This window comes from Vespula pensylvanica, chromosome 4 (assembly GCF_014466175.1).
Source record: "Vespula pensylvanica isolate Volc-1 chromosome 4, ASM1446617v1, whole genome shotgun sequence".
NCBI lineage: Eukaryota > Metazoa > Arthropoda > Insecta > Hymenoptera > Vespidae > Vespula > Vespula pensylvanica.
Genome location: NC_057688.1, coordinates 9135981 through 9162310, shown reverse-complemented (window position 1 = coordinate 9162310; position 26330 = coordinate 9135981). Strand labels below are relative to the sequence as shown.

Genomic DNA, 26330 nt, shown 5'->3' with positions numbered 1-26330 from the left:
TTATATCGTGCTTTTATCGTGTGCATTGTAAATATATGTGTATATATATATATGTGTGTGTGTATTCTATTCTTTCAAGTATAAATGGTAAAATGGCTAGTTAATAAGAGCGTTTATGAGAAAATCGCTCTATGAAAAAAAGAAAAAAAAAAAAAAAGAAGAAATAGCAGTGTCAGTACGTTATATCGTTCCTCGCAAATAATTGCAAAGGTAAAGGCACAAATTGAAATATGTATGTATGTACGTATACATGTATGTATGTATGTATGTATATCTATGTACATGCATCATTTGCGAGTACTATATCCTAAATTTTGAACAAAGTATCTTCACTTGATCTTCAGGTATATATATACATATATCTTTTATATTATTTGTTGATATATTTTTATATTATATATCGTATCATTAAATTTCGAGTATTAAAATATAATTAAAATGAAAAATAAGAAAAAACAAGAAAAGAAAAAGAAAAATATAGAATCAAATTAATGCTATTTGGAATTAATTCCAAATTCATTCTTTTCTTCTTCTTCTTATCATCATCATCATCATCATCATCATCATCATCATCATCATTTTTATGTCGCACTGTATGAAATCATTCCATTCGTAATACTGTTCATTGTCAAAGATTAATACAAGTCTGAATGATTAAATTGTAAATATAATAATTATATCTTTGGAAATTCAAATTAATATCATATTAATGTATATGTATATGTATCATAAGATTTTTTATTTGTTTGCTTTTTTTTTATTTGTTTGTTTTTCTTATCCTTCATTAAAACAAATATTGTCCAATCTTTCGTTAATTTTAATCCGCGGCTTGCTTAAAATCTAAGATCACACTTATTTACTATTATTATTTACAACGATTTGGTTATTATCACCGATGGAGATTATTCCCATTACTTTTATCCATCGATCGCTATAATCTAGTTGAATCGATTCTTTGAATACTACCGTGGAAAGCAGCATTCGTCATACCTTTCTTTGTTCTGTAAGATTTCTTCAAAACTGGAGTTCTGAAAATATTATTGATTGTTACATATGTATATATGATGAATAAAAAATTAGAAAAAGAAAATAAAAAATACACACACACACACATACACACATATATGAGAATATTATTGATTGTTACATATGTATATATGATGAATAAGAAATGAAAAAAAAATGAAAAAAAAATACACACACACACTCATAATAATATATGAAAATATTATTGATTGTTATATATGTATATATGATGAACAAAAAATTAGAAAAAGAAAATAAAAAATACACACACACACATACACACATATATGAGAATATTATTGATTGTTACATATGTATATACGATGAATAAAAAATTTGAAAAAAAATGAAAAAAAAATATACACACACATACACACATACATATATGAAAATATTATTGATTGTTATATATGTATATATGATGAACAAAAAATTAGAAAAAGAAAATAAAAAATACACACACACACATACACACATATATGAGAATATTATTGATTGTTACATATGTATATACGATGAATAAAAAATTTGAAAAAAAATGAAAAAAAAATATACACACACATATACACATACATATATGAAAATATTATTGATTGTTACATATGTATATATGATGAATAAAAGATTAGAAAAAAAATTAAAAAAAAAGAATTATATATATATATATATATATAAATTTATACATAGCCAGATAACTTACGATGATATGCATGGAATCCACCAGAAACTTTGTTCCCTGCCAAAATCATTTCCTTCTTGTAAAGATTCTGGTAAATCTTGATTTAAAGTTTCCGGTAATGCCAAAGTTAAAAATGCATCTACGAAAGATAATAATCCGAGAACGACCAAAGGTAATACTGGACTTACGTCGGACTGAAAATTTATCAAATTACAATGATATAATGTACCTGTTTAAATATTATAATACATTGCGGTTTACTTATGAATTTTGTAATTTCTTAAAGCCATCGTTTGTACGTAACATTCAACGTATATGTTCTACGTACGTATATTATATTACTAATAATGAAATATAGGATATCATGCATATACACTAACCAAATAAATAATGTAAGGTCCAATAATGTGAGCGAAATAACCAATAATATGGATCAACGAAACGCCTTGTGCACGTACAACCGTTGGCAACATTTCAGCTGCATATTGAAAACCAATATTAGCGGCTATGTTTACTCCTAAACGTGCCAGAATGGCCATAGCCACAGTGAAATATCCTGAAATGATATTATTAATTGAACAATTAATTATGTGGATTGATATTACAAATTTATGTATGCATACGTATCGATGATAAAGTAATAATGATACAAGAAAAAGAAAAAAGAAACAAACGAACAAAAGAATAATAAATCTTTAGAAAGAAATGTCTCTTTAAAAATGGCCGACTTACCTTCGGGTGTAGCGATTGCGATAAATGAGAAAATACCACATAAAAACATCGAGGCAAATCCCATCCATCGTCGTCCCCATCTATCGAGTAAAAGAGCCAAAAGAATAGCAGCTGGGAGCTCGGTCATCGAGGCAAGAGAAAAAGATGTAAAAACGTCTGGATCTAACAATTTCATATTCCATACGTGTCCATCAAATACCAGAACGATGAGAAGCCTAAAAAAATTGATAGAAGAGAAAAAAAAAAAGATAAAATAAAAAAGAATTTTTCAGAAATTCGAAAGATACATTTTCAAACTCTCCATCTCTCTCTCTCTCTCTCTCTCTCTCTCTCTCTCTCTGTCTTTCTCTTTCTGTTACTTACCAATATATTATAAGTATAATCGTAATATATGCTAATCGAGGCAATTTGAAAAGATCCAAAACAGTATATTGTTGACGGATATTATCTTTTTCCGCTATACTTTTACAACTCTTTTCAAATTCGTCGAAAATTTCTTGTTTCACGTTCTTCCCATTGACCTTGGCGAATTTTTGCAACATTTCAATGGCCTTGCTGGTGTTACCCATCATGATGTACCATCTAAAAAAATATAAAGAAAAAAATATAGAATTGTAATTATCAAAATACATTACCTAATTTATCATATACGGTCTAATGAAATTTATGAATACACACACACACACACACACACACACACACACACACACACACACATATATGTATATTACATACCGTGCACTTTCAGGAACGATCCAAGGTCCGATAAATGCAACGATCATGGGAAATGCCGTGACGATACTTAAAATTCTCCAATCTGCTATCCAATAAGCGATCCATGGTAACAATCCAGCTGCCGCGGCGAAATAAATTCCAAAAGACATGTTTGCGAACAATGTTCTATATCTTGGTCCTACATATTCGATAACTAAAACAAATTATTTAAAATAATGACTAAATGTTAAGAAAGTCGAATAAGTATAGTGACTAGTTCGATTTAGTATTAGTTCTTCTTTCGATAATTTTGCGAACGTTATTGATATTGTATTTGAATTTTGTCATTAGCGTTCAAATAATTATGTAATAATAATTATACATATAGTGACTGATTAGAATCATTAAAATATAAAAAAAAACAAACATAAGGTTTTCATTCGTTAATTATAATACTGCGATAATCGAGACAAAAATAATATTTTTATGTAAAGCACTTTACTCGAGTCACCTTATGTTATCAGTGATTTTTAACTTGTCACTTTAATCTCGCATATTAAATCAGCTAATTATTATCAACTCATTTAGAGCATATATCGATATCATTGTACATGTATAAATAGGTACAATCGCATACATTATAGCTAATTATATTAATAATAGAAAAAAAAAAACTTACCGATGATAAAAAGAATGTTGAAGCAATTGTCAAAGGACGTGCCGACGATTAATCTTGCCAGACAAAAAGTCCAAAAGCTATTGCAAAAGGCCGTAGCGACAGAAGCGAAAAATCCTACGGCATTGCAGGAAACCAAAGCTGGTATTCTACCATAATGATCAGCTATGTATCCAAAGATTAAACCACCGATTATACTGCCAACGAAAAATGCTGATTGCGCTGCTGAACTCAGAAATGTTCTCTCGCAGACCCAGGACAACTGTGTTCCATAAAAAAGAAAGAAAAAAAAAAAAAAAAAAAGAAAACGGAGATATTTAAAACCCTTATTTTTTATTAACGTAGGTGATATAATGTTTTATATATATATATATATATATATATATATATATATATTCTGTTTATATCTTATAATTTTTTTTTTAACTGAGAAATCTTCTCTCGTCGATTTCACGAAGAGAAAAAATTGTAGTATTTGAATTCTTTTTATTTTTTATTTATTTTTTTTTCTTGCCTACGTAGTTGTCGTCTTTTTATATATACTCATTTTTTTCAATTTATTGTTATTATTATTATTTTTTTTTTTTTTAACGTCTTTACCTCAGTAGCGATCGAGGCATACGGTATCATCGTATAATTATATTCCCATCCATTGCGACAAGGAACTTTTGGCCAGTTTGGATCAGATTTTGTTGCTCCTTTGCTGAGAATATCGTTGTAATTTACATCGTACATGTAACATCTCGAGAAGGACGTCGAACTTTCTAATTTTAATTCTTCGCTCGTTGGTGGTGGTATCGATATGGCGATTCTATAAAAAAGAAAAAAAAAATTAATGGATATATGTATGTATAATATTTCTGATAATAATCTAAATTTCTTGTTGAACGTAGATAGAAGGAAATTAACGAAAGAGTATAGGAAAAAAAAAAAAGCAAAAAGAGAAAAGAAAAATATAGGAATTTACGATATTTAAAGAAACTCTGAATCCTTCTCTATAGAAAACGTCCTCGAATATTTATTAATTGTTTGTTCATTCATATATTGTTACGTGTAGATTTGTACACGTTAACTCCAATGTCAATTTTACAAGTGCGACCGTTTGAAGGTTACCTCATATGGATTATAAAAATAAATTTACCGTGTCACCTGATTAGTTCTTTCTTTTCTTTTCTTTTTTCTCCTTTTTTCTTTTTTATTAGAACAATTTTCTTATAATTAACCGGGACCAAAGCAATATAATGTAGAATTGCAAGGTAAACTTTATGATTTATGTTTTATCGTAATCTTTTTATATTATATATATACATATATATATATATATATATACAATTTTTGTTTCCTTTTGTGATAATATTTAATGTAATAAGAAATCATGACGTATGTTTATTTTCCTCACGTTCGTCTTATTTGCTTATATCTTATTCGTTAATTGTATTTATGAGGAAAAAGGAAAAAAGAAGAAAAAAAAAAAAAAAGAGGAATATAAGATCTTATTCACGCTCGATTAATTTCTTAAGAAAAATTCTCTTCGTCGATTTTAAATATGTGCATGTCTATTTTTGCGAATATCTAACGCGTCTTTCGTCTTTAATTTTTCATGAGTAACGATTTCGAGGAAATCAAGTGGATCGGTGATTTATGATCACTGACATGATTTTTTATTATTCTGCGATTATTATACACGCGTCGTGATTTTCTAAAAATCTGATTTTTCTTACTAAGAAAAATAATAATCGATTCTATTCTTCACAAGTTTTTATTTACTGGATAATACGATGATGATGATACATCGTGATTAAGACAAACCAAAGAAAACAATATACATATATATATATATACTTTTTTTCGATATACGAATTATGAATGAAAATAAAAAGGAAAAGAATAACAAAAAAGGACAGTAATGATTCTTATCGATCCGAGTTCTGAAATGCATTTATTTTCATTATCACCGGAAATATCAAACTAGTTCGATCATAGAACGTAGATATATGTATGTATGATTGATTAAGAGATTTGATTTTTCTTTTTTTAACATTTTATACTAACGGATCTCTTTTTTCCTTTCGAAGAATGGAGGGCAATAACGAAGGTATAACTGACGTAATCAACAACTATAGAAAAGATAATGTCAATTTCGTAAGATATTTTTTTTTGCATTTTTCCTTTTAATTCAAGTATCGTTATTCCTACGTATTGCATGATCATTCGTTGCCATTTCAATGCATTTGCATATTTCTGTTGACCGTAAAGAATAGAAGAGAGAGGGAGAGAGAGAGAAAGAGGAATGACATTTATTATATTTTCAAATGGAAATATTTCGATATGACGAGAGAGGTTCGTAGTAAAAAATTATTAAAAAAAGGAAAAAAAAGTAGCAGAAAAGAAAGAGAGAAAGAGAAAGATAAATAAAAAGAAAAATTAAATAGGAAGAATTCAAATTTAATTTGTTTAATCATTGTTTATCTTTTGATTTGATACCTTATAATCATCTAAGGTAAGCTTTATGGATACATCGCGTGTATAACATTTTGCATATTAAATTACAGACCTGTGGTTTTCCTTATTTATTTATGGCGGCGTTATTGGAGTTGAAATTGCATATATCTATCTTATCTTATCTATGCAAACATACAAATTATACATATATATATATATATATATATATATATATATATATATATATATATATATACTAAGATTTGCTTATTTTTATCATAACCTTCCGAGTGAACATTTTTATTATTATTCAACACTTGAAGATAAGTTAGCGTGTTTATCGGTAATCATGAATTGGAATGTTCCTTTAATTTTTTGTTTTTCTTGTTTTTTCTGTTTTTTTGAGAATCGAAATTATCATTTAATCGATATGCATATATATATTTCGATTGCGAGTACGAATGGTCGACGTATTTTGATCAATTTTCCTTTCTCTGTTTTTCGTTTTAACGAAGAAAAATGAAAATTTCAACGTAACGATTTTAATCTTGTATAGGTACATCAATTTTGTTTGAAAAACATGCGAATGATCAATCATATTTTTTGATCTGATTTTTAATATCGAAGAAAAATGATCAATTTCGACATACCGATTTTAATTCTTTTATAAATCAATTTTATGTAGAATGTACGCGGATGATTAATTTGATCTTTTAATTTGATCTTTTTTTTTGTATGAAGAAGAATGATCGATTTTTACACAATGAATATCAGTCCTCTGTAAATCCGTTTTTTTTCCTATTTTTATAACAAAATTATATAATTCGAAAATTATATTATTATTTATTATATTATTATTTGTAAATATAATTCATATATATATATATATATTTTATGAATTTTATATTTATATATGATATGTTATAATAATGTTATAATTCATATTAAAATTCAAATATGATTTATATATACATATATGTGTATGTATGTATATATACATATATGTACGTATGTAAATTAGCTACTTCAAAACTATATGGCATCAGGGGGGATCAACAATAATCTTTTTCTAACAATTTCGAAAGGAAAAATACTCGTGAAGGTAATCGAATAAATCGAGTAGAAATCAAATAACAGGTTTCCTTCGAAAGTCACGAAAGCGAGAAAACAGGGAAACCACATGTTGATCGACAATCATTCTGAATCATCCAGTCTGTTAACTGGAACTCGTATAATCATCCAACACGCTTGTACATCTTTTCCCTATAGATTTACGGATCGACATGACGGTTAATTATAACGTTAATCGTTGACACATTAATCGTTGTTTTTCTTTACAGTTACTGTATCATTCTATTTCCTAAAAATTATCTTTAATTGTCTAACTAGTTAAACGAGATATTCCATTTTCCCACTGTAAATAACATTCTTCGAATCTTATCGTTTACGTTCTTATTACGGAATTCGTAACGAAATATGATGCTTTTCTTTTCCTCTTTTTTCTCTCTCTCACTTTTTTTTTCTTTGTCTTTTTTTTCTTCTTTTGCTACAAGAAAAACTTAAGTTACATTTTCGTTTAAGAATTTCATCTTTTTATGTCCCAATACGATCAATTACGAGCTTACGTAATTTTCTCTCTCTCTTTCTTTTTCTCTTTTTCTTTTTTTTCTTTTTTATGAAGTAAATTTAAGATAAATCTTCTTACGCGTCTAAATATATAGCTTTTACTTTTTTCTTTAAAAATCTTTGGCGTCATTTTGTTATCGTAAAATTATTAATCACGACTATACATACGATATCAGTCACTTTCTTCTCCTTTTTTTTCTTTTTTTTTTTTTTTTTTGTCGAAAGAATTTAAAAACAAAATATTTTACGTATCTTAGGAAGAGTACTTCGATTTTTCTTTTTCTTTTTTTTTTCTTCTTCTTTTTTTCTTCGCTTAAAAGTCCCGCTGCACGCGTATCATCGTTATAATCAAAAAATTATTAATTACTTGCATTACGTAATTTTTATTCATTTTTCTGTATTAAAGAAAAAAAAATTTAACTCCGATGATTAAATAACAGACGGAGCTTCATTTGCATAATACACCTAGCTCATAATCGTTCGTGCAATTTACACGTTAGTATCTACGTAACGTTTACCAACGTAACGCTTCGTTGATAATCGATTATCACTGATAATATATGAGCGAAAGAGAGAGATAGAGAAAGAGAGAAAGAGAAAGAGAGAGAAAGAGAAAGAGAGAGAAAGAGAAAGAGAGAGAGAGAGAGAGACAGAGAAAGAAACATTTTTAAAACAGATACAAAATTAACGTTCATCGTTACACGGTTTCCTTCTTAACAAGATAACGTTCATTAACTCGATTTTAATTCATTCGAAACGTCGACGAACTCGTTGATTAGATGGTAAATAATCGAGTATATATACATAGATACATATGTATGCTTATGAGTGATTTGTTCGCGCGTGTATGTATGTATGTTCTTCTTTTTCTTTTCTCTCTCTCTCTCTCTCTCTTTAGTTGATTATAATAACAAGCAAATATTCTGCAATTTGATGTAGATTGGCTGATTAGACGATCTTTTTTAATCCTTTTTTCTTTTTCTCTTTTTTCGCGTTAAACATCTTACATATGTGCGCTTATCTTTGTACGAATATCTCTCTCTATCTATTTATCTATCTATTTATATGTGTATGTGTATATATTTTTATATCTTAAACAAGATAGCAGATCGTTAACTATTCTCCGTCTCTCTTCATTTATCTAATTGCCTGTCTCCATCTCCATCTATCTTTCTTTCTTTCTCTTTTTTTTTATTTTCTCTTCTCTAATGAGAATGAATTGTCATTTGTCAATGTCAATAGCTATTCATAAACGCGTTCGTTTAATATTCTGATTATTGTTTTCTTTTTTGTTTGCCTTTCTTCTTTTGTATTTTATATTATCTACAGAGATGAGTGATCAAATAGTTTAAAAGATTTATTAGAAAGAAGAAAATGGAAGAGGACAGAGACCGAGAGAGAGAGGGAGAGAGAGGGAGAGAGAGAGAGAGAGAGAGAGAGAGAGAGAGAGAGAGAGAATGGCATTTAGTGACGGAAAAAAAAGAAAAAGAAAAAAAAAACCGATAGACGATACAAATCGACCTTTTATCCCTGACTTAAGTTCTTTTAATATAACTACGTTCCGTTTAAAGTTAAAACGATTGACTAGATTACAATATTGCGTTTTAAATGTCCGATGATATTCCCGATGTTACAACTTCATAAATATCTTTTTCATTTTTCTATATTTTTGTATGTGTTTATATGATGTATTTTACGTATTCATATATATATATATATATATATATATATATATATATATACTCACGTATGGTCATTTTATTTTTTATTTGCCTTTGAAAGTGATAAGGAAATGGTTGAAAGAGTATGATAAACGTATTATAGGTGTAAAAAGAAATTAAAAGAAAAAAATATATTTGAATTTAATAGACGATCGTTTACAATGATCGAGAAATGTTGTTTTCCTTGGACAAAGATGATTCTTGACTCTATACAATCAGTAAAACGTAGGATGCACGAGATAAAGGCGTTGACTCCGTTTTGTGCCTTCAAGCGATTCACCGAATCCGCACACTCGTTATTTCTCTCTCTCTCTTTCTCTCTTTCTCTCTCTCTCTCTCTCTCTCTCTCTCTCTTTCAGTATATCTGTACGTGTGTGTAAACGAGTATGTGACTGAACGTGAGTGTGAGCAATGATACCGTAGATGTGATCTGTACACCTATCTGTTTGTGTGTGTATATGTCCTTACCTATGTATATATGTGTTACGCGTTTATGTGCCGCTGTTTCTGTTACGTATATCTATATGTATTTCTCTCTCTCTCTCTCTCTCTCTCTCTCTCTCTCTCTCTCTCTCTCTCTCTCTCTCTGTGATGTATTTGTGGTTGTATGTGTCTGTGATGCTGTCTGACTGCTATATGTCTACCTATGTGTGTGTTCTACGTATGTGTATTCTGGTGTGCGTGTGGTGTCTCTCTCTTTCTCTCTTTCTCTCTTTCCTTTTCTTTTGGTGTGTGTATATGATACGATACTGTAGATGCTACTCACTTTTGATGATCCGTGAGATTCCATTGCTTGAGCTCCGGTATGTGGCACCAATGTTCAGCTGGGACCAACGTTATGAAGAACTGTGCGAAGTATAGGAACGCGTACACGAAGGTGAATGGCAAGAGAAGAAAAAAAAGGAACAATTGGTAACGGCCGGCTTCACCAACGTATGGCAGGACATCATCGAAGGTCTCGATTTTTGGTGGTCCATTACCTTCTTCCGTCTTTGCTGAATCCACTACGACCGTCATCTTTCAGTCTGTAACAAAAGAAACAAAAATATGTATATGTATATATGTATATATATATATATATATATAAATTTTTTATTATTATTATGTTTGTAATGTTTTTTTTTTATTTATTGTATCATTTATAATGTTGTAATTTATGTTCTTTATTTTTTATTTTATTTAGGCACATCCATTTGTCATAATAATTTTATTTCAGAGAAATGTCTTTTCAAATTTTTTTTTCAGAAAGCGTTTTTATCAAATCCGAAATTTTGTTTTTGTCCGATATTTCATATATTTGCATGATTTAAGATTCAGATTGGTGCTTATTAATTTTTGCTTTTTTAGATAAATCATGAGATGTTTTATTTATTTAAAAAAATGATAAGAATTGGGGGAAGAGAGGGGGAGAGGGAGAGGGAGAGAGAGAGAGAGAAGGATCAAAAGAGATTTTACAGAAGTTGAAGAGTTATATAATACGATTCTAATATTTTCCATTTCTAAAAATATTCATCGCGATAAAATTAATTACTTTGAAAAAGATGTAGAAATAATTTTAGAAACGCCTGATTATGAAACACGATAACAAAGTAGAAACGTTATTACGTTTAGATCTCCGTTATTTGTTGAAGCGATAAGGTAATCGCTTTATCGTTTATTTATTAATGAAACTGCTTGTCTGGTAATACTACCAGGTCTATCTAATATATTCTCTCTATTATATTCGCTGTTTCTGATTGACGAGTTACATACATGCAAATATATCTAATCGAACGAAAAGATATATAAAAAGAATTTTTAAAATATTATTATTACAATTATTATTATTACTATTACTATTACTATTACTATTACTATTATTATTATGACTAACGTCGAATAAGAACGAAAAGGATTTTTGCGAAAGAATTATTTCGTCCGAAGACGAATGGCTTTTATTTGCTACAAGATGGAACTTTACGAAAGAAGGAAGCAAAGAAAAAAAAGAAAAAAAAATTTCGACGACACTGATATCTACTAAAACCTCACGAGATAACGACAAAATTAAAAAAAAAGAAAAAAAAAAAGAAAAAAAAAGAAAAAGAAGAAAAAGACACGTTTGAGTTAGTAACGCTACTGATGCAACATGATCTGTAAAGGAGGGAGAGAAACAAAATGGCAATGATATGAAAAAGAAATGAAAAAAAAGAAGAAGATAAAAATATATAGACGGGTCATATCGTTTATTTCGTCGATTGTGGTTTATTAAACGTCAGGGTGGCATCCTTCTTGTTTCACGTAATAAAATGGACGAAACTTAAGTGGTCGAGAATTAAGACGAATTAAAGACGCGATCTTAACTCGCATATTCACACGCGCGCATGCACGTCCGTTTTATAAACAAGTACAAAGCTAATTAATAAAAACGAACGATATCTAACACGCGAAATCTGATTTCGTTCGTTCTCAGTGTTAAAATGACGTTCAAGGGAATCACCTTCTTTTCCGTCATGTCTAACAACGAATAAACTCCTACGTATGTAGATACGTATGTAAGTATGTTTATGTTACAAAAAAAAAAAAAAAAAAAAAACGAGAAAAAAAGAAAAAGGAAAAAAGAAAGAAAAAAAATGGAAACTGAATAATTAATGATTAAGAGGAACTTAATTTGTTTCAAAGCATAATGATAATGATGATGATGATGATGATGATGATGATGATGATGATAATGACGATGGTGAAGAAAAATCGATATTAGCTCGATCGAATGACACGAATTCGAATTATGTAGATTGTAATAAGAAAAAAAAAAAAAAAAGAAAAAAGGAAGAATTGAGAAAGAAAAAAAGAAAAAAAAAGAAAGAAGAGAAGATATTGTCGCACGTCGTGACGAGAAATTTTTTCCTGCGTTTCTCTAATTTATTTATTTATTTATTTATTTATATTTTCTACGTAGCTCATTCTCTTTACCGAGATATCGATCGTAAATGGGAAAAACATCGATTCTTAAGTTTTACACTTTCGATTACGACGAAATAGTTGCATGTGACGATAACGATGATAATATCGTCTCTCTCTCTCTCTCTCTCTCTCTCTCTCTCTCTCTCTCTCTCTCTCTCTCTCTCTCTTTCGTAAAGTTTCCCTATGGCCGTGGTCGAGAGAAATATGAATCTTTCATAAAGTACGATCCATGTGTTTATTACTGCAATTCTTAATTGGCATGCTTCGTTATAGATCGCGCGTGAAATAGATAAAAAATCAACTTGGAAAAACAGGAAGCACGATGAGATTGCGTTACGCAACGATATTCATCGTTTTGCGATTACACGTTTATATTTATTTATCTATCTATCTATCTATCTATCTATCTATTCATCTATCTATCCATCTATAAAGTTTTTCGTTAATTTTCGTTTCTTTACTCTTGAATAATTTTTCTAACAAATCCTTTTTATTTCTTCGTTTATCGTTCGTGCTATCATACGAGATGAACATATGTAAATCGTAAGTTTTTCTCTCGTTTATTATTTTTTCCTTCTTTTTTTTTTTTTTTTACTTCTTCTTTTTATTATCGTTATATTATCAAATTCATGTAAAATACGATTCCATCGTATATTTCCTTTCCTAGTTCTTCACGCGCGATGAAATATCGCGTGAGACGTTTAACCTTCCATTTTTACAATTCGATACGGTCGGTCGATCGTTAATTTCCTAACTAACTCGATAAGACGTGTTAAAACATAAAGTTGTTGTTTGCGAATAAGAAGGAAAAGGGAAGAAAAAGAAAGAAAAGAAAACAAGAAAGAAACGAAAAAAAAAGAAAAAGAAAAAAAAAAAAGAAAAGAAAAGGAAAGAAAAAATCAGGCGCGAGCGTTTGGTTCTCACTTTCTTTTATCTTTTCCTTCACTTTTGTGGTCACTCTTTGAACTTTTTTCTGTGTTTCGTTCTTCGAACTTTTTTTATTTATTATTTCTTTTATTTATTTATTTATTTATTTCGTTTCTTTTATCGTCGTTCTTATTTTTCCCTTCTATTCGTATTTTATCTTCGTCGTATTGTCGTGCAAGGACGACAAATCGAGAAGTATCATCCTTTTAATTAACTCGTCCGTATATAGGAAACTTATCATTAGCTTTTTATCAAATCGAAATTATTATCAGATCGATCGAAGGAATCGCCAAAGATAAATATGTAATTATCTACAATTAAAATAACTTTGTTCCAGCCGGTTAGAATAACAATTTACACGTCCCAATGGAATCCTTTAAGGAATGCGGAAAATATCATTAGTTACCATTTAGTTTCGATAGCATTGTTAGATATGTATTATCTCGTTTAAGAGCGTTATACTGCAATTGTATAAGTTTGTCGCGAGGAAGTCTACAGTAAAAGAATTTTTTTTATTTGCTTTAACGAGATATCCAACTATTAATAAATGTCTAAGTTTTATCTCCTTTTGTAATTCTCGATTTAGTTAACGTTGCACGTTTTCTCTTATGCGTTGTGTCTAGCAAATAAAAAATAAATTATTATCCGAAGAAAACAAAGATGAGATCGAAGTACATCAATCATTTTCGACAATAACGATGTTACGTATGCTTTTAATACAAATCTTTTGTAAACATTATAAAATATAAAATTACAATAATAATAATTGTTATCATTATTGCAATAAAAGTGTATATATATATATATATATAATTTTTAACATACGTGAAAGAAATTATTAATAATAATCATATCAATATGAATTAATTAAAGCGGATAGATTTACGTTAAAGAAAAAAATTCTATCGATTTTCGGAGTAAATGAAAGAAAAAAAAAAAAAAAAAAAAGAAGGAACAAAGAAAAGAGAATAAAATAAAACAATACATTTCTACATTATTAATTAATATTCAATGAAAAATCTATTAATTTTCTATTAATATTAACAAACTTATTTTAAATCATAATGGAAGCATTTCGAATTATTCTCCGATAAAATGATTCGTCTCGTCCTTGTACAAACAACCGTAGGCTAACTTGACAGAAACTTTTCGAATAGATTTAATATTTATTTAATTCTTCGATCGATCCTTTCTTCCCTTTTTAGTTTTTTTTTTCTGTTCTCTCTCTCTCTCTCTCTCTCTCTCTCTCTCTCTCTCTTTAAAAATTTTCTTTTATTTCTATCTTCACTATTTTCTTCACGATTTTAACTTTGTGACACACGATTATATAATAGATAATTATTTGAGTGTAAACCTTTCGATGGGGAAACCTCCCCCCTCTCTTCCTCCCCACCCCTCCATCCTACCCCACGATAATCCGTAAAATTGTCTATTGAAGCGTATCAATACAGCTCGAAATAATAGCGATCCGGGGAAAAAACAAAAAACAAAAGAAAAATAAAAAAATCTATTCTTCTGGTAGAATAATAAAAACATGTTTTACGGAAATACAATATTAATGTATATGTGTGTAGATTGTAGAACGATGTACAGTTAGTTAATAAAAGAAAGAAAGGTCGACATTATTTTCAAGGTAACAACTCGTTGTCGGAAGGAACACGTTTAACTACTTATTATTCAATAGTTATTCATTACTTTATTAATATTTCTACGTATGAAATATATCGATACATCTAATCTATGATTTACATATATGATATGATAATAAATGATCTGATATCAATATGTTATATGTGTATGTATATATGTGTATATATATATATATATATATATATATATATATATATATAAATTGAATTAAATTTAACTGTTATGATAAATACAAATAAATCTTGATGTACATATACATGCATATATGTGTATATATGTGTGTATCTATAGAGACGTATATATACAAATATTTAGAATACATATTAGAAGTGAATACGAATGAGAACTATCGTTGAAAGTAAAGAGAAACGAAAGAAGAGGAAAAGAAATAACGAAAAAGAAAAAAAGAAAAATAAAAAGCAAACCAAGAGAAAAATTATTTCATTGTGCATTTAACATTGACTAAGTAAAAGAAATTATTAGGAAAGTGTAAGGAAAAAAAAAAAAAAAAAAAAAAAGAAAAGAAAAGAAAAGAAAAAAGAATCGAGGGAAGTCAGGAATGAAATGAATCATGTTCAAAACACACACTATAATAACACATTTAGCACGTACGTTGTCCGCAACAGCTGATCGTATCTAATTGAAATCCAACGTTATACACATACTTGAAATAATCCTAATTCTCTATCTTTTATCTCTGTAATTCTTCTCTATTCTCCGAAACTATCGAATTTTTTTCTTAATGTTTTCTTTTTTCCTTTCTTTTTTGATACACTTACATTATGTTAATGCTTATAATGTAATAAGGGAAGAATGTTAATACTTTGGCATAGTGTACATATATATATATATATATATATATATATATATATATACATGTATGTATATATGTACGTATATTGGCACACGTGTGCCAACAATTAAACGCAGATAAGCGGTACTATCTTACACAAAAAGAGAAGGAAATCTCGTTTCAAGGTAACAGCTTCGTGGTTCTACGTGATCATGGGAAACATTTTGTATGTGTAACTCGTTTTAATTTAAATACATTTAAATATCGTATACCTTTGGTTGATATATATATATATATATACATATATATCTGATAGAACATATATATATACATATATCTATATATATATATATATATATTCTATCAGAAATATGTAAACACTCATATATAATATATCCTATATCCAAAAGCGTAATATTTAAAAGTTTGGAGAAGAAAATATTAATAGATTGAATTCAAGGTAATGATTTGTCATATGTATTTACGTTTCGTAATAAACGTTTCGTTCTATACTAATTTAGATATCACTTTAAATCATATAGGTAAATGTCAAACGTCGTGCCTCAATCATAGTGTTATATTTGAATCTTTGCTTTTGTTTTCCCCTTCTTTCTGTTTTACTTCTTTACGTATTATTAATACAGGAAACAAGTATCAAACAAGTTTAATTAACTTATTGATTCACGTTATACGATATCGATATCAATCGTGTTTTAAATTATCACTGAGTAATTTAGAACTTGACCTAGTATTGTCCGGTGTAAATTCTTCTTTTCTCCTTTTTTGGACGAAAGAGAAAAAAAGAAAAGCACTTTTGAAAATGATTATTTAACAAGACGAAACGCGAGTGGAATAACACACAACGATTTTCTAAATTCACATTTGTTTCGATAAAATATAATGTATCTGCGTGTTAAACGCACTAAATCAACGCGAAACAACAGCAACAACAGCTACTTAGGTAAGTGTTTAGGAGACCTTGAAAAGATATACCTGGGATTAAGAACCGGACCAAGGACGGACGAGAATGATGGCGGTGTCGAAGTTTAATAGAAAAGAGAAAAGACAAAAAAAAGAAAAGAAAAGAAAAGAAAAGAAAAGAAAAGAGAAGAAGAAAAAAAAAATAGTTTTACCTCTTTGTTTCTTTTATTTATCTTCAGACGTAAGTAATTAAGTACGTATATATGGATGTAGTTGGATCTATGTATCTTTCTTTCTTTCTGTTGATGTTATGCACTTGCTGTTATCGTTGTTTCAAACGTATCACGTGTTCTTGCGTGAAATCTTCTAAGTAAAGAACTATTGAGAATGATGATGACGACGACCACAATGACGACGACGATGATGACGATGACGATAATCTTCCACGTTCGGAATAATAATCCTCCTTTTTTTCTATAATCGTCCACACTTACGAGATATATTAAAAACTCGACGAAATGATTCTTTCTTCGACACAGAACGATAATTATCGAAAAGATCGGTGAAGAAATGTTATATTAAAAAAAAAAAAAAAAAAAAAAAAAACAACAAATTCAAATATCTTTGAATGTTACGTCGAACTTTGTGTCACGATTTAAAACGTTATTACATATAATTTTTACATATGTATATACACGCATATACACATATATAAAAAAACAAAACAAAGAAAAGAATATATATATATATATATATATATATATATATATATATATGTACACGTATATATATCAAAATATATATATGTAAAAAAAAAAGAGAGAAACGAGTCCTCTTTTCGGCGCGTGCTCTCGTTGATATTTATTATATTTTAATTTTTTTCGTTGACGTTACATAGCCGTGTATCGTCAGGGGCACGTTACGGACTGTTCCTTCCGAGAGACATTGGTGGGGCTTTATAGTCTTAGCGACGGTACAGGATTTCCCCACCCAGGACCACATCAGTGATATATAACTTTACACCCGCTCGAGGTTTATACATACGTACGTACATACATAGATACCTCCCCCACATATATACGTACATGTAACGAATCTACCGAAGTTAATGGCTACGTCTCTCCTATCTACTTACTTATTTACTTAATTATTTACTTACTTACTTACTTACTTATTTACTTACTTACTTACTTACTTATTTACTCACTATCTATTATCATTTACCATCTACTTTTTCAACGACGTCGTTGTTCTACTCATTGCTGTAACGTCACCGGCTCAGCGATGACGTCAGCGGAGAACGCGTCGCGGGAAATTTCATGAGTTTTATGCGCTCTCGTATCATTCTATCTTTCTCTATCTCTCTGTCTCTGTCTCTCTCTCTCTCTCTCTCTCTCTTGTTATTTCTTTCTTTCTTTCTTTCTTTCCTTCTTTCCTTCTTTCCTTCTTTCTCTTTCTTATGCGCGTTAAATATCGTTCTATCTATCTTACTCGTTCCTTTTCCTCTCCAATTCCTTTCCTTTTTCTTATGTTGGCTTAGCTTCATCGAGACTCGGTTTCTCCGAACGTCATTGCCTTTCCGATTAAAAAGACGACCTTCTTCCTTCTTCCTTCTTCTTCTTTCCCTTCTTCTTTCCCTTCGTCTTCTCCTTCTTCTTTTTTTGTTCTTATTCTTGTTCTTTTTCTTGTTCTTTTTCTTCTTCTTCTTCTTCTTCTTCTTCTTCTTGTTCTTCTCGTGAAAATATATAGGGGGAATGCTCGGTCTCGGTTTACAAGCAAGATTTCGATGGACGATGTTCTGTTTCGTGGTAAAACATTTATGAACGCGGAAAATCTCTGCGTCAGTTATTATATATTTATTTAAACGATAATGCGATTGTATCTGTATTGTGGTCCCGATTAGAATATTGAAATTGAGATTAATGGTAAAGAAAGAGGTATAATAATTAATATTTTTAATTTATATTTTTATTTATGATCGAAAGAAATTTTTATAGGCGACGAATCGTTGTTACTATCATGATTGTAATTTTTATAATTAATATATATATATATATGTGTGTGTGTGTATAGTTTATAATATTAATTAGAATATTGAAATTGAGATTAATGGTAATATTGTATTTTATTTATATATATATATCTGTATATAAGTATATTCGAAAAAAATGTATTATATATATATATATATATATATATATATATATATATGGGATGTTATATCGATTGTTATAATTTTTAATATTTTTGCAATGTCGATTTGTCGATTTTATTATCAATATAATATGTGTATATATATATATATTTCGTTTATTTATGACCACTGTTATTTTATCCATATTTCATATACATATATATATATATATTTCTTTTTTCTACTATGTTTTTAAATACTTACGTTTTTAAATACCATTTTAAACAATTACGAGATAAAACTATTTCTTCCATGATATTTCAAACTTTAAAATTCTCTTTCTAAACAATAAATAAATAATGAAATAAATAGATAGTATCAGATTCTATAATATTTGATTAAAAATCACGGTTGACGTTGGAACCTTACCGACATTGAAAAAAAAAAAAAGAAAAAAGAGAAAAGAAACGAGAAAAGAGAGGATCTATTATATATAAACCGTATAAAAATTTCATCGCGAGTAACGGATTCGTTTACGTCGAAAGAGAAATACATAGGTATACATGTAGTTTGGATCTCGGACTTTCCTGTTAGGTTTGCTGAGTTAGGAATGTTTTACTTTCCAAGCATCCTCGGGCAATGATCAGAAAGATCTCTTTTTCTGAGAATAGTAAAGAAGATAATGATTTCCAATCATTGAATATTCAATTCCATATACATATACAGGACCATATTTCTATTCGTTAAAACATATCTTCAAAATTTTAAACAAATTACAATTTTTATTTATGTACGCAAACGAAAACTGTCGACCGTCTATTAATAAATGTTTTAAAACGTTCAAGCTTATTATACACACACATATATATTTATACGTATGTAAGTGTATATACACGCAGTTACAGATATATATGTATGTGCAATACAGAGTCTAAAAATTGCGTGCATTTCCGTGACCTTCATTTTACAGCGAGCATTTTAGATAACGATCTATATAATTCGTCATACAATTCTTGCTTGACTAACTGTAATAAAGTCCGCGCGTGTAGTTGAGTACTTTTAGTTTCTAGTTTCTAGTTTAGTCTTTTATCGATATGGGAAACGAATGAAATGATTGGTATTAGCGATCCTTTTAAAAAGAAAAAAAAAAAAAAAAAAAAAAAAAGAAAAAAGAGAAGAAAAAAAAAGGAAAACCAGAAATCTCGGACATTTTAAATCGATAATGTATATGTATATAGTTAATAATCGGCGGCCATATAAACGATAAAATAAACCCTTATCGATAATCGTCGATACGATTAAAAACTCATAAACGCGATTTGTATTGCCGGTGTGTCGATTGAATTACGTCTTTTTTTTCTTTTTTTTCTCTCTCTCTCTCTCTCTTCCTTCCCCTCTTCTTGTCTCCTTCATCTTTCTTAAAGTTTTCTTTTTTTTCTTTTAACCAAACGCGAAAATCATACTAGACGAAGGCCGTGAAAATCGTACTATCTTTCATTCTTTTTTCTTCTTCTTTTTTTTTTTTTTTTTTTTTTTTTTTTTAACAAATCACTTTGCATCGATTATTGAACGTAGGTACGTACATACGAGTGTATTATATATGTATGCTTGTTCGATCGAGCGTGACTTGCGATTGGAAGATTGGAAGTTGATTTCTGCTGCTTTATTTTTCTTTTTTACTTTTTTCTTTCTTTTTTTTTTTTTTTTTTTTTTTAAATTTTATCGCTGCTGCAGACGTGTGAATTATGAGTTCGACGATTAGAATTCTTGTTTTCGAGTGTCTAGATTTTTAATTTCCTAACTACGATACATATAGACATACATACATACATACATACATACATACATATATATATATAGATATATACGGATATATGAAATAAAAGTCAGTATCGTATTTTTTATAATATTTTTGGATAGCCTAGTTGCTGTCTGTATTGTAACGTTTCAAAATATAATCCCATAGAGATTTTTGACCTCAATTTCGATGTTTAATTCGGACCCATGACAAATACGGTCCTTTTAAATTGAAAAGATCTCAAGAGAAAACATTTAAACGTCGAATAAAAATTCTGTTTAAAACTGAACACTATGTATTTATCTCTGTAGTAATGAATGTCACAAGAGACATAAATGAACTATTGAGTGTCCTTAACAAACTTTACAATTTTACATAATAATACCGTAAATCCTATGTACCGTTTAATTATCTTTACTACAGTGGACGTATTATTAACTTTGAAATATATTAATACATTTTCAAAAATGTATTAAATGTGTTCAATTTTCCTCTTATTTACGTATTTACATATATGCACACATACACATATATATTTTAAATAAAATATATTTGAGATGGATTCATATAAATTGAAACGAAAACAAGAAAAGAGAGGAAAAAAGGAAAAAGCTAATAAATCTCGTTGATAAATTAGTTTTTGATGAATTAAAAATTACGTTTCATGTCGTATGCGACTGTCGACGAAATTTCTCGATATAATAATATCATACAATCTAATATGTATATACATATTATTTTTTTTCTATTCGTGGAATAATCCAAAGCAGAAGATTTTATAGGGTATGTGATGTGGGGTTAAGTGAAGATCATGTTACATATTGACAAGTGTTAAAGTGTTAAACTCTTATGAAAAACGTCAAAGCTATTAACCGTGTATTGAGTTATAGTTCTTTTATTGATACCATAAATTATAATGGACGTGTTGGGTATCACATCGTGTGTTATTGATTACTTCTCGTGACCATTTCTTCACTCTCTCTCTCTCTCTTTCTCTCTTTCTCTTTTTCTCTCTCCCTTTGACACTATAAAAGTCATTGAGACCTTATTCGTATTTTCGATCGATCATACGAGTTGACAGAAGTAAAACGGATTCGTTTAAAATTATTAACACATACATTCATTCACAAGAAATATCCTTTCTATTCCATAGAAAATAATATTCCTTCGATATTCAATATTCGTATTATATTTTATTATTTCCCATAATAGTATACCATCGAAAATAAGATCTACCCTACCAAATATTAGACGGTCCCTTCTTTCTTCCTTTCTTTCTTTTTTCTTTTTTACATGGATTCGACTGGTTTTTCCAGTTACCTACTGGACTCCCGGTATATATAATCTTCTCTTCTCTCGATGTATAGCTCGCTACGATCGAAGATATCAAACTCATCGTGATATTCACATCCATTATATTTAAGTCAACGATCTTGTCTCTCGTGTTCGTCAAATACAATAGAAACATTTACTTTCTAACTTGGATAGATATAAAAAACATAAATCTCCCTCTCTCTTTCTCTCTCTCTCTCTCTCTCTTCATCTCTTTTGTTTAATAAAAAAATAAATATATATCCGAGGTATACAAAAAGTAATACAAGTTTAATAAAAGAATAATATATATATATGTTTTTTCCTTTCTTTCTTTTCTCTCTCTCTCTCTTTTTTTTCTTCTTTTTTTTTTTTTTGATCGAATGAAATCATTCGCAATACTGACATGGATATTATTTTCTTTTCTTCTCTCTCTTTTTTCTTTTCTTTTTTTTTCCTTTTTCTTTTCTTTAAAAGGTCGCTTTTGTTCCTGTTGTTCCTACGATTATCATTCCAACCGGAAAGAATGACTCGTCAATCTTAACTTGTCTTTAAACGCTTGTAAGTAAGTACACAATTTTTCTAGAGTGTTCTTTTCCGAGTGATAAATATCGCTCGGCATAATAAGTATCGCACTTTTTCTTAACTAAGTACGTATTCACACATATTTTATATATAAACTTACATATAAACATGTATGCAAATATTTAGAAATCATATGTTATGGAATATTGCTTAAAAAGGTATTAACCGTGTTCATCATATAGTGTTAATGGAAATTTATTATTATTCGATACTCAAATAATTTATAATTACTTCGCGAACAAAAAGTCGTATTTTTAATTTTCTTTGTCGTCGAACATTATCAGATATTTAATCCTTTTAATCGTTTTGAATTAAGTATAAATTTCCAGTAAACTTTGTTATATCAGATGTGTTGTTCGTCAATATATCAAGATGTTTTGTTTTCTACGTTATTTTCCTTTCTTTCTTTACTTGTTTTTTTCCTTTTTATCAATTTTTGTACTTGGCCGATAAAAAATAATAAATCGAAGATAGTTGAATGCAAATAAAAATATTTAATGATACTGTTGACCTTAAGAACTTGATTCGTAAAGTAATAAGTAAAGTCTACGTGTTTTTATTTAGTAAACGTCACGAACAAATAATATAAACGTGTATAATAAATGGATTATTACATTTTCTGCAATAAAAGATATCGGAATATGATATTATTACGTGATAACGCGAATAAAGGTCCACATTGCGAATATATTTACCGTTTTATGTATTTATATCATTTTCATATAAATGGAAACATGAATGGAATTTTTAGTTCGATGTATCAGAAAATTAATTGTCAAATTAATTACTTTTATCTTATTTTTTTTTTATTTTTCCTCATTTTCTTTTCCTGTTTTTCTGTTTTCTTAATCGCATACGCTTAAAGAATTAATAAATTACAGACATCTACATTCACGATTACAGAGAACTTCTTTATCGACACTTCGTTATTTCACATTGACAAGGTCGTTCGTGGCTTCGATTAAAAAAGTGAGTTTTATTTTTCTTTTATTTTTTTAAATAATTATACCATAATGGAAATTCCTAAAACAAAAGAGTTGTTTTATTTTTCGTTTTATCTGTTTTTCTCGTTATTGTTTTTTATTCATTATCCAGTAATTTTATTAATGAGGAATGTTATTAATGTTATTGATAAGATCAAATTAGACAAATGCTATAACAAATAAGTGTAATGTATAGTTCGGCAAAAAGAAAAAAAGTAAAGACAATTTTAATTCATACAATCAAAAATATGATTAAATTAGAAGATATTTAGATAGAGTAGATAAAAAGATAACAAAATTGCTTTTACGATGTGATATCGCAAAGTATAAAAGTTCGAAGTTATTTATTATTTATTATTATCGACGATTGTTAGTTTTTTATTAAAGAAGTTAATTAATTGACACAAACTAATTCTAAAAAAAAACAAAAATAACTAACGATCTACTGTTGAAAATAGATTTCAACTTTTCTATTTCTATTGTTTCTTTTTTTTTGTTTTTAATAACCAAGTTGTTCAATATATTTATACGATAGTACAAAAAATAAGAAATGTCGCAATTCTTTTTACAGTGTTTCTTTTTCGATTGAAAATTTTTTGTATTTCGTACGTAAATAAATAACGCGCTGTAGTACTTCTTTTTATTCGAAAATTTTTTACATTTCACGTCTAAATAAATAACACTGTTTAATACTCTTTTTTTCTTTTTTTTATAGCTTTTCGAGTTTATTGAAAATTTTGAATATTTTACATCCGAATGAAAAACTCTATACTAGCGTTCCTTTTATATCGGAAATTTTCAATATTTCATATTTAAATAAATAACGCTCTATAATATTTCGCTTATAGAGATATCCTTTTAGTATTTAATTTACTAAATAAATAGTATTAATATTTTTTATATTGAAAATATAAGATTCATCAGCGTTCAGTTATTATTTTTGGACGCTTGAAATTTGATATTATCTTAATGAAAAATTTGTTAAAAGGGGAAAGAAAAGGAAAGAAAAAAAATAAATAAATAAACGATAGACTTACGTTTACTTTCTGAGATCCTCGAGTAACCTTTTTTCTTACTACTGTCAAGGAATCCAAGCAGCAGAAACAATTGCCACTTCACTCATCGTCGACTAACCTTGCACTAAACTACATCGTCGCGGTCATGCCGTGATAACAAAAGTTACGAACGTATAGGACATATTTTAGAGACCCTGCATTTAATCGGAACACCGTTAGTAGGACAACAATGTCTGCCATCCCCTCTCTATTATTTTCTGACGAATAGATACACTTTTAATTTTATATGATAGAATTTTTTTCGATATATTGTTTCTCTCTCTCATTCATTTTTCTTTTCTTTTTTAACTTGGCAACAAGATACGCGTGAATGATAACAGTAACGACGATGATGACGACGACGACGACGACGACGACGACGATGAGTTTCGTAATTTCGTTGTCTAAATTTCATTTTTCAAATTTCGAAAAAATACGTGAAATTTGAAATTATAAAAGAATTATTTGATTATTAAAAAAGAATATTGCTGATATTATTTTTCGATTGTAATGTCGAGAAAACAGATAGAATAATTATAAACGTTGTTATTATTAAAGTTTCAAATAAATCAATAACAATGGTACGTACTAAATATAACGTGAAGAATTATAAATAATTATAAAATGAACAAAACAAAGACAAGTTAGATAGATCCCTCATGTTATTGCAAAATGTAATAGAAATGAGCTCGACGGGTCCGATAATCTCGTAGTTTTAGCACGACGAAACGATATTTTGTTAGAAAACGTGCTATGATAGATAAGTGTAAAAAAAAAAAAAAACAAAAATGAGATGATAAAAAAAAGAAACAAAAAAGAGTAAAAAACAGGAGAATTAATAATGCAAATTGTTTTGTTTCTTTTCTTTTTCTTTTTTTCTTTTTACGAAATTTTTTTTTCCTAGTCTCGATACGATAAAGAGGGTCTAGTAGTAGTCACACGTAGGCCCACTGTCCCCGATATTGTCCGAGCTGTCTATTGTGCGAAACTCGCGAAGATGGAGGTAACATAATGAAACTAATTGGCTTGCTCTGATCAATTAACTCGCGCAAGCTTAATATTTAATGTAAGCTCGCCGTCTTCTCCATATTGTACGTGGACATGTATTTATCGAGGATATGGGCTAACATGAAAACACACATGTAGATGTATATACATACATATATATATATATATATATATGTATGGATATATATGTATAGATGCATGCATGTATGTATATATGTATGTATGTTACATATATACGACACGTATAAATGTAAGTTGGACATTTAAATTAAAAATCAAAGATGGAAGTTTGATAAATCAAAATAGTAATGAAGTCTTTTTTTTTGTTTTTTCCCTTTTCTTTTTTTTTCTTTTCTTCTTTTCGTTAATCAATACATGAAGATATTATAGATGGAATAAACGATAATAGAATAAAAGGGCGATCGAAAAGTTCGTAAACTCTGTTTTTTCAAAGACTCTTCGGGCTTGCAATTTTACGATTTGAAAGAAGAAAATAAAAAGTTAGCCTGAAAAGTCTCGATTGGGAATTGGTTTAATTGACTTTTAAAAATTATCTAAGACCTTTCCACTTTATCTAGGAATTTTTTGATCACCCTATATGTATAGTTA

General features: G+C 28.6%; 1 protein-coding gene across 2 annotated transcripts; it reads right to left on the bottom strand.

Moving 5' to 3' along the window:
• Positions 1 to 553: 553 nt before the first annotated feature.
• Positions 554 to 24943, bottom strand: LOC122628300 (organic cation transporter protein-like). 2 transcript variants are annotated; one of them, XM_043810461.1, is made up of 10 exons: positions 24696 to 24943; positions 10383 to 10641; positions 4428 to 4638; positions 3831 to 4089; positions 3173 to 3365; positions 2801 to 3019; positions 2438 to 2652; positions 2086 to 2261; positions 1727 to 1899; positions 554 to 1028 (listed from the first exon to the last, which is right to left on the bottom strand). In XM_043810461.1, exons 2-10 carry the CDS (start codon positions 10631 to 10633, stop codon positions 932 to 934), a joined length of 1794 nt encoding a protein of 597 aa, XP_043666396.1. In that variant the 5' UTR covers positions 10634 to 10641; positions 24696 to 24943; the 3' UTR covers positions 554 to 931. The 2 variants fall into 2 exon arrangements, with proteins under 2 accessions (XP_043666396.1, XP_043666395.1); XM_043810460.1 differs by lacking the exon at positions 24696 to 24943 and adding an exon at positions 17060 to 17438.
• Between the last annotated feature and the right edge of the window lie 1387 nt (positions 24944 to 26330).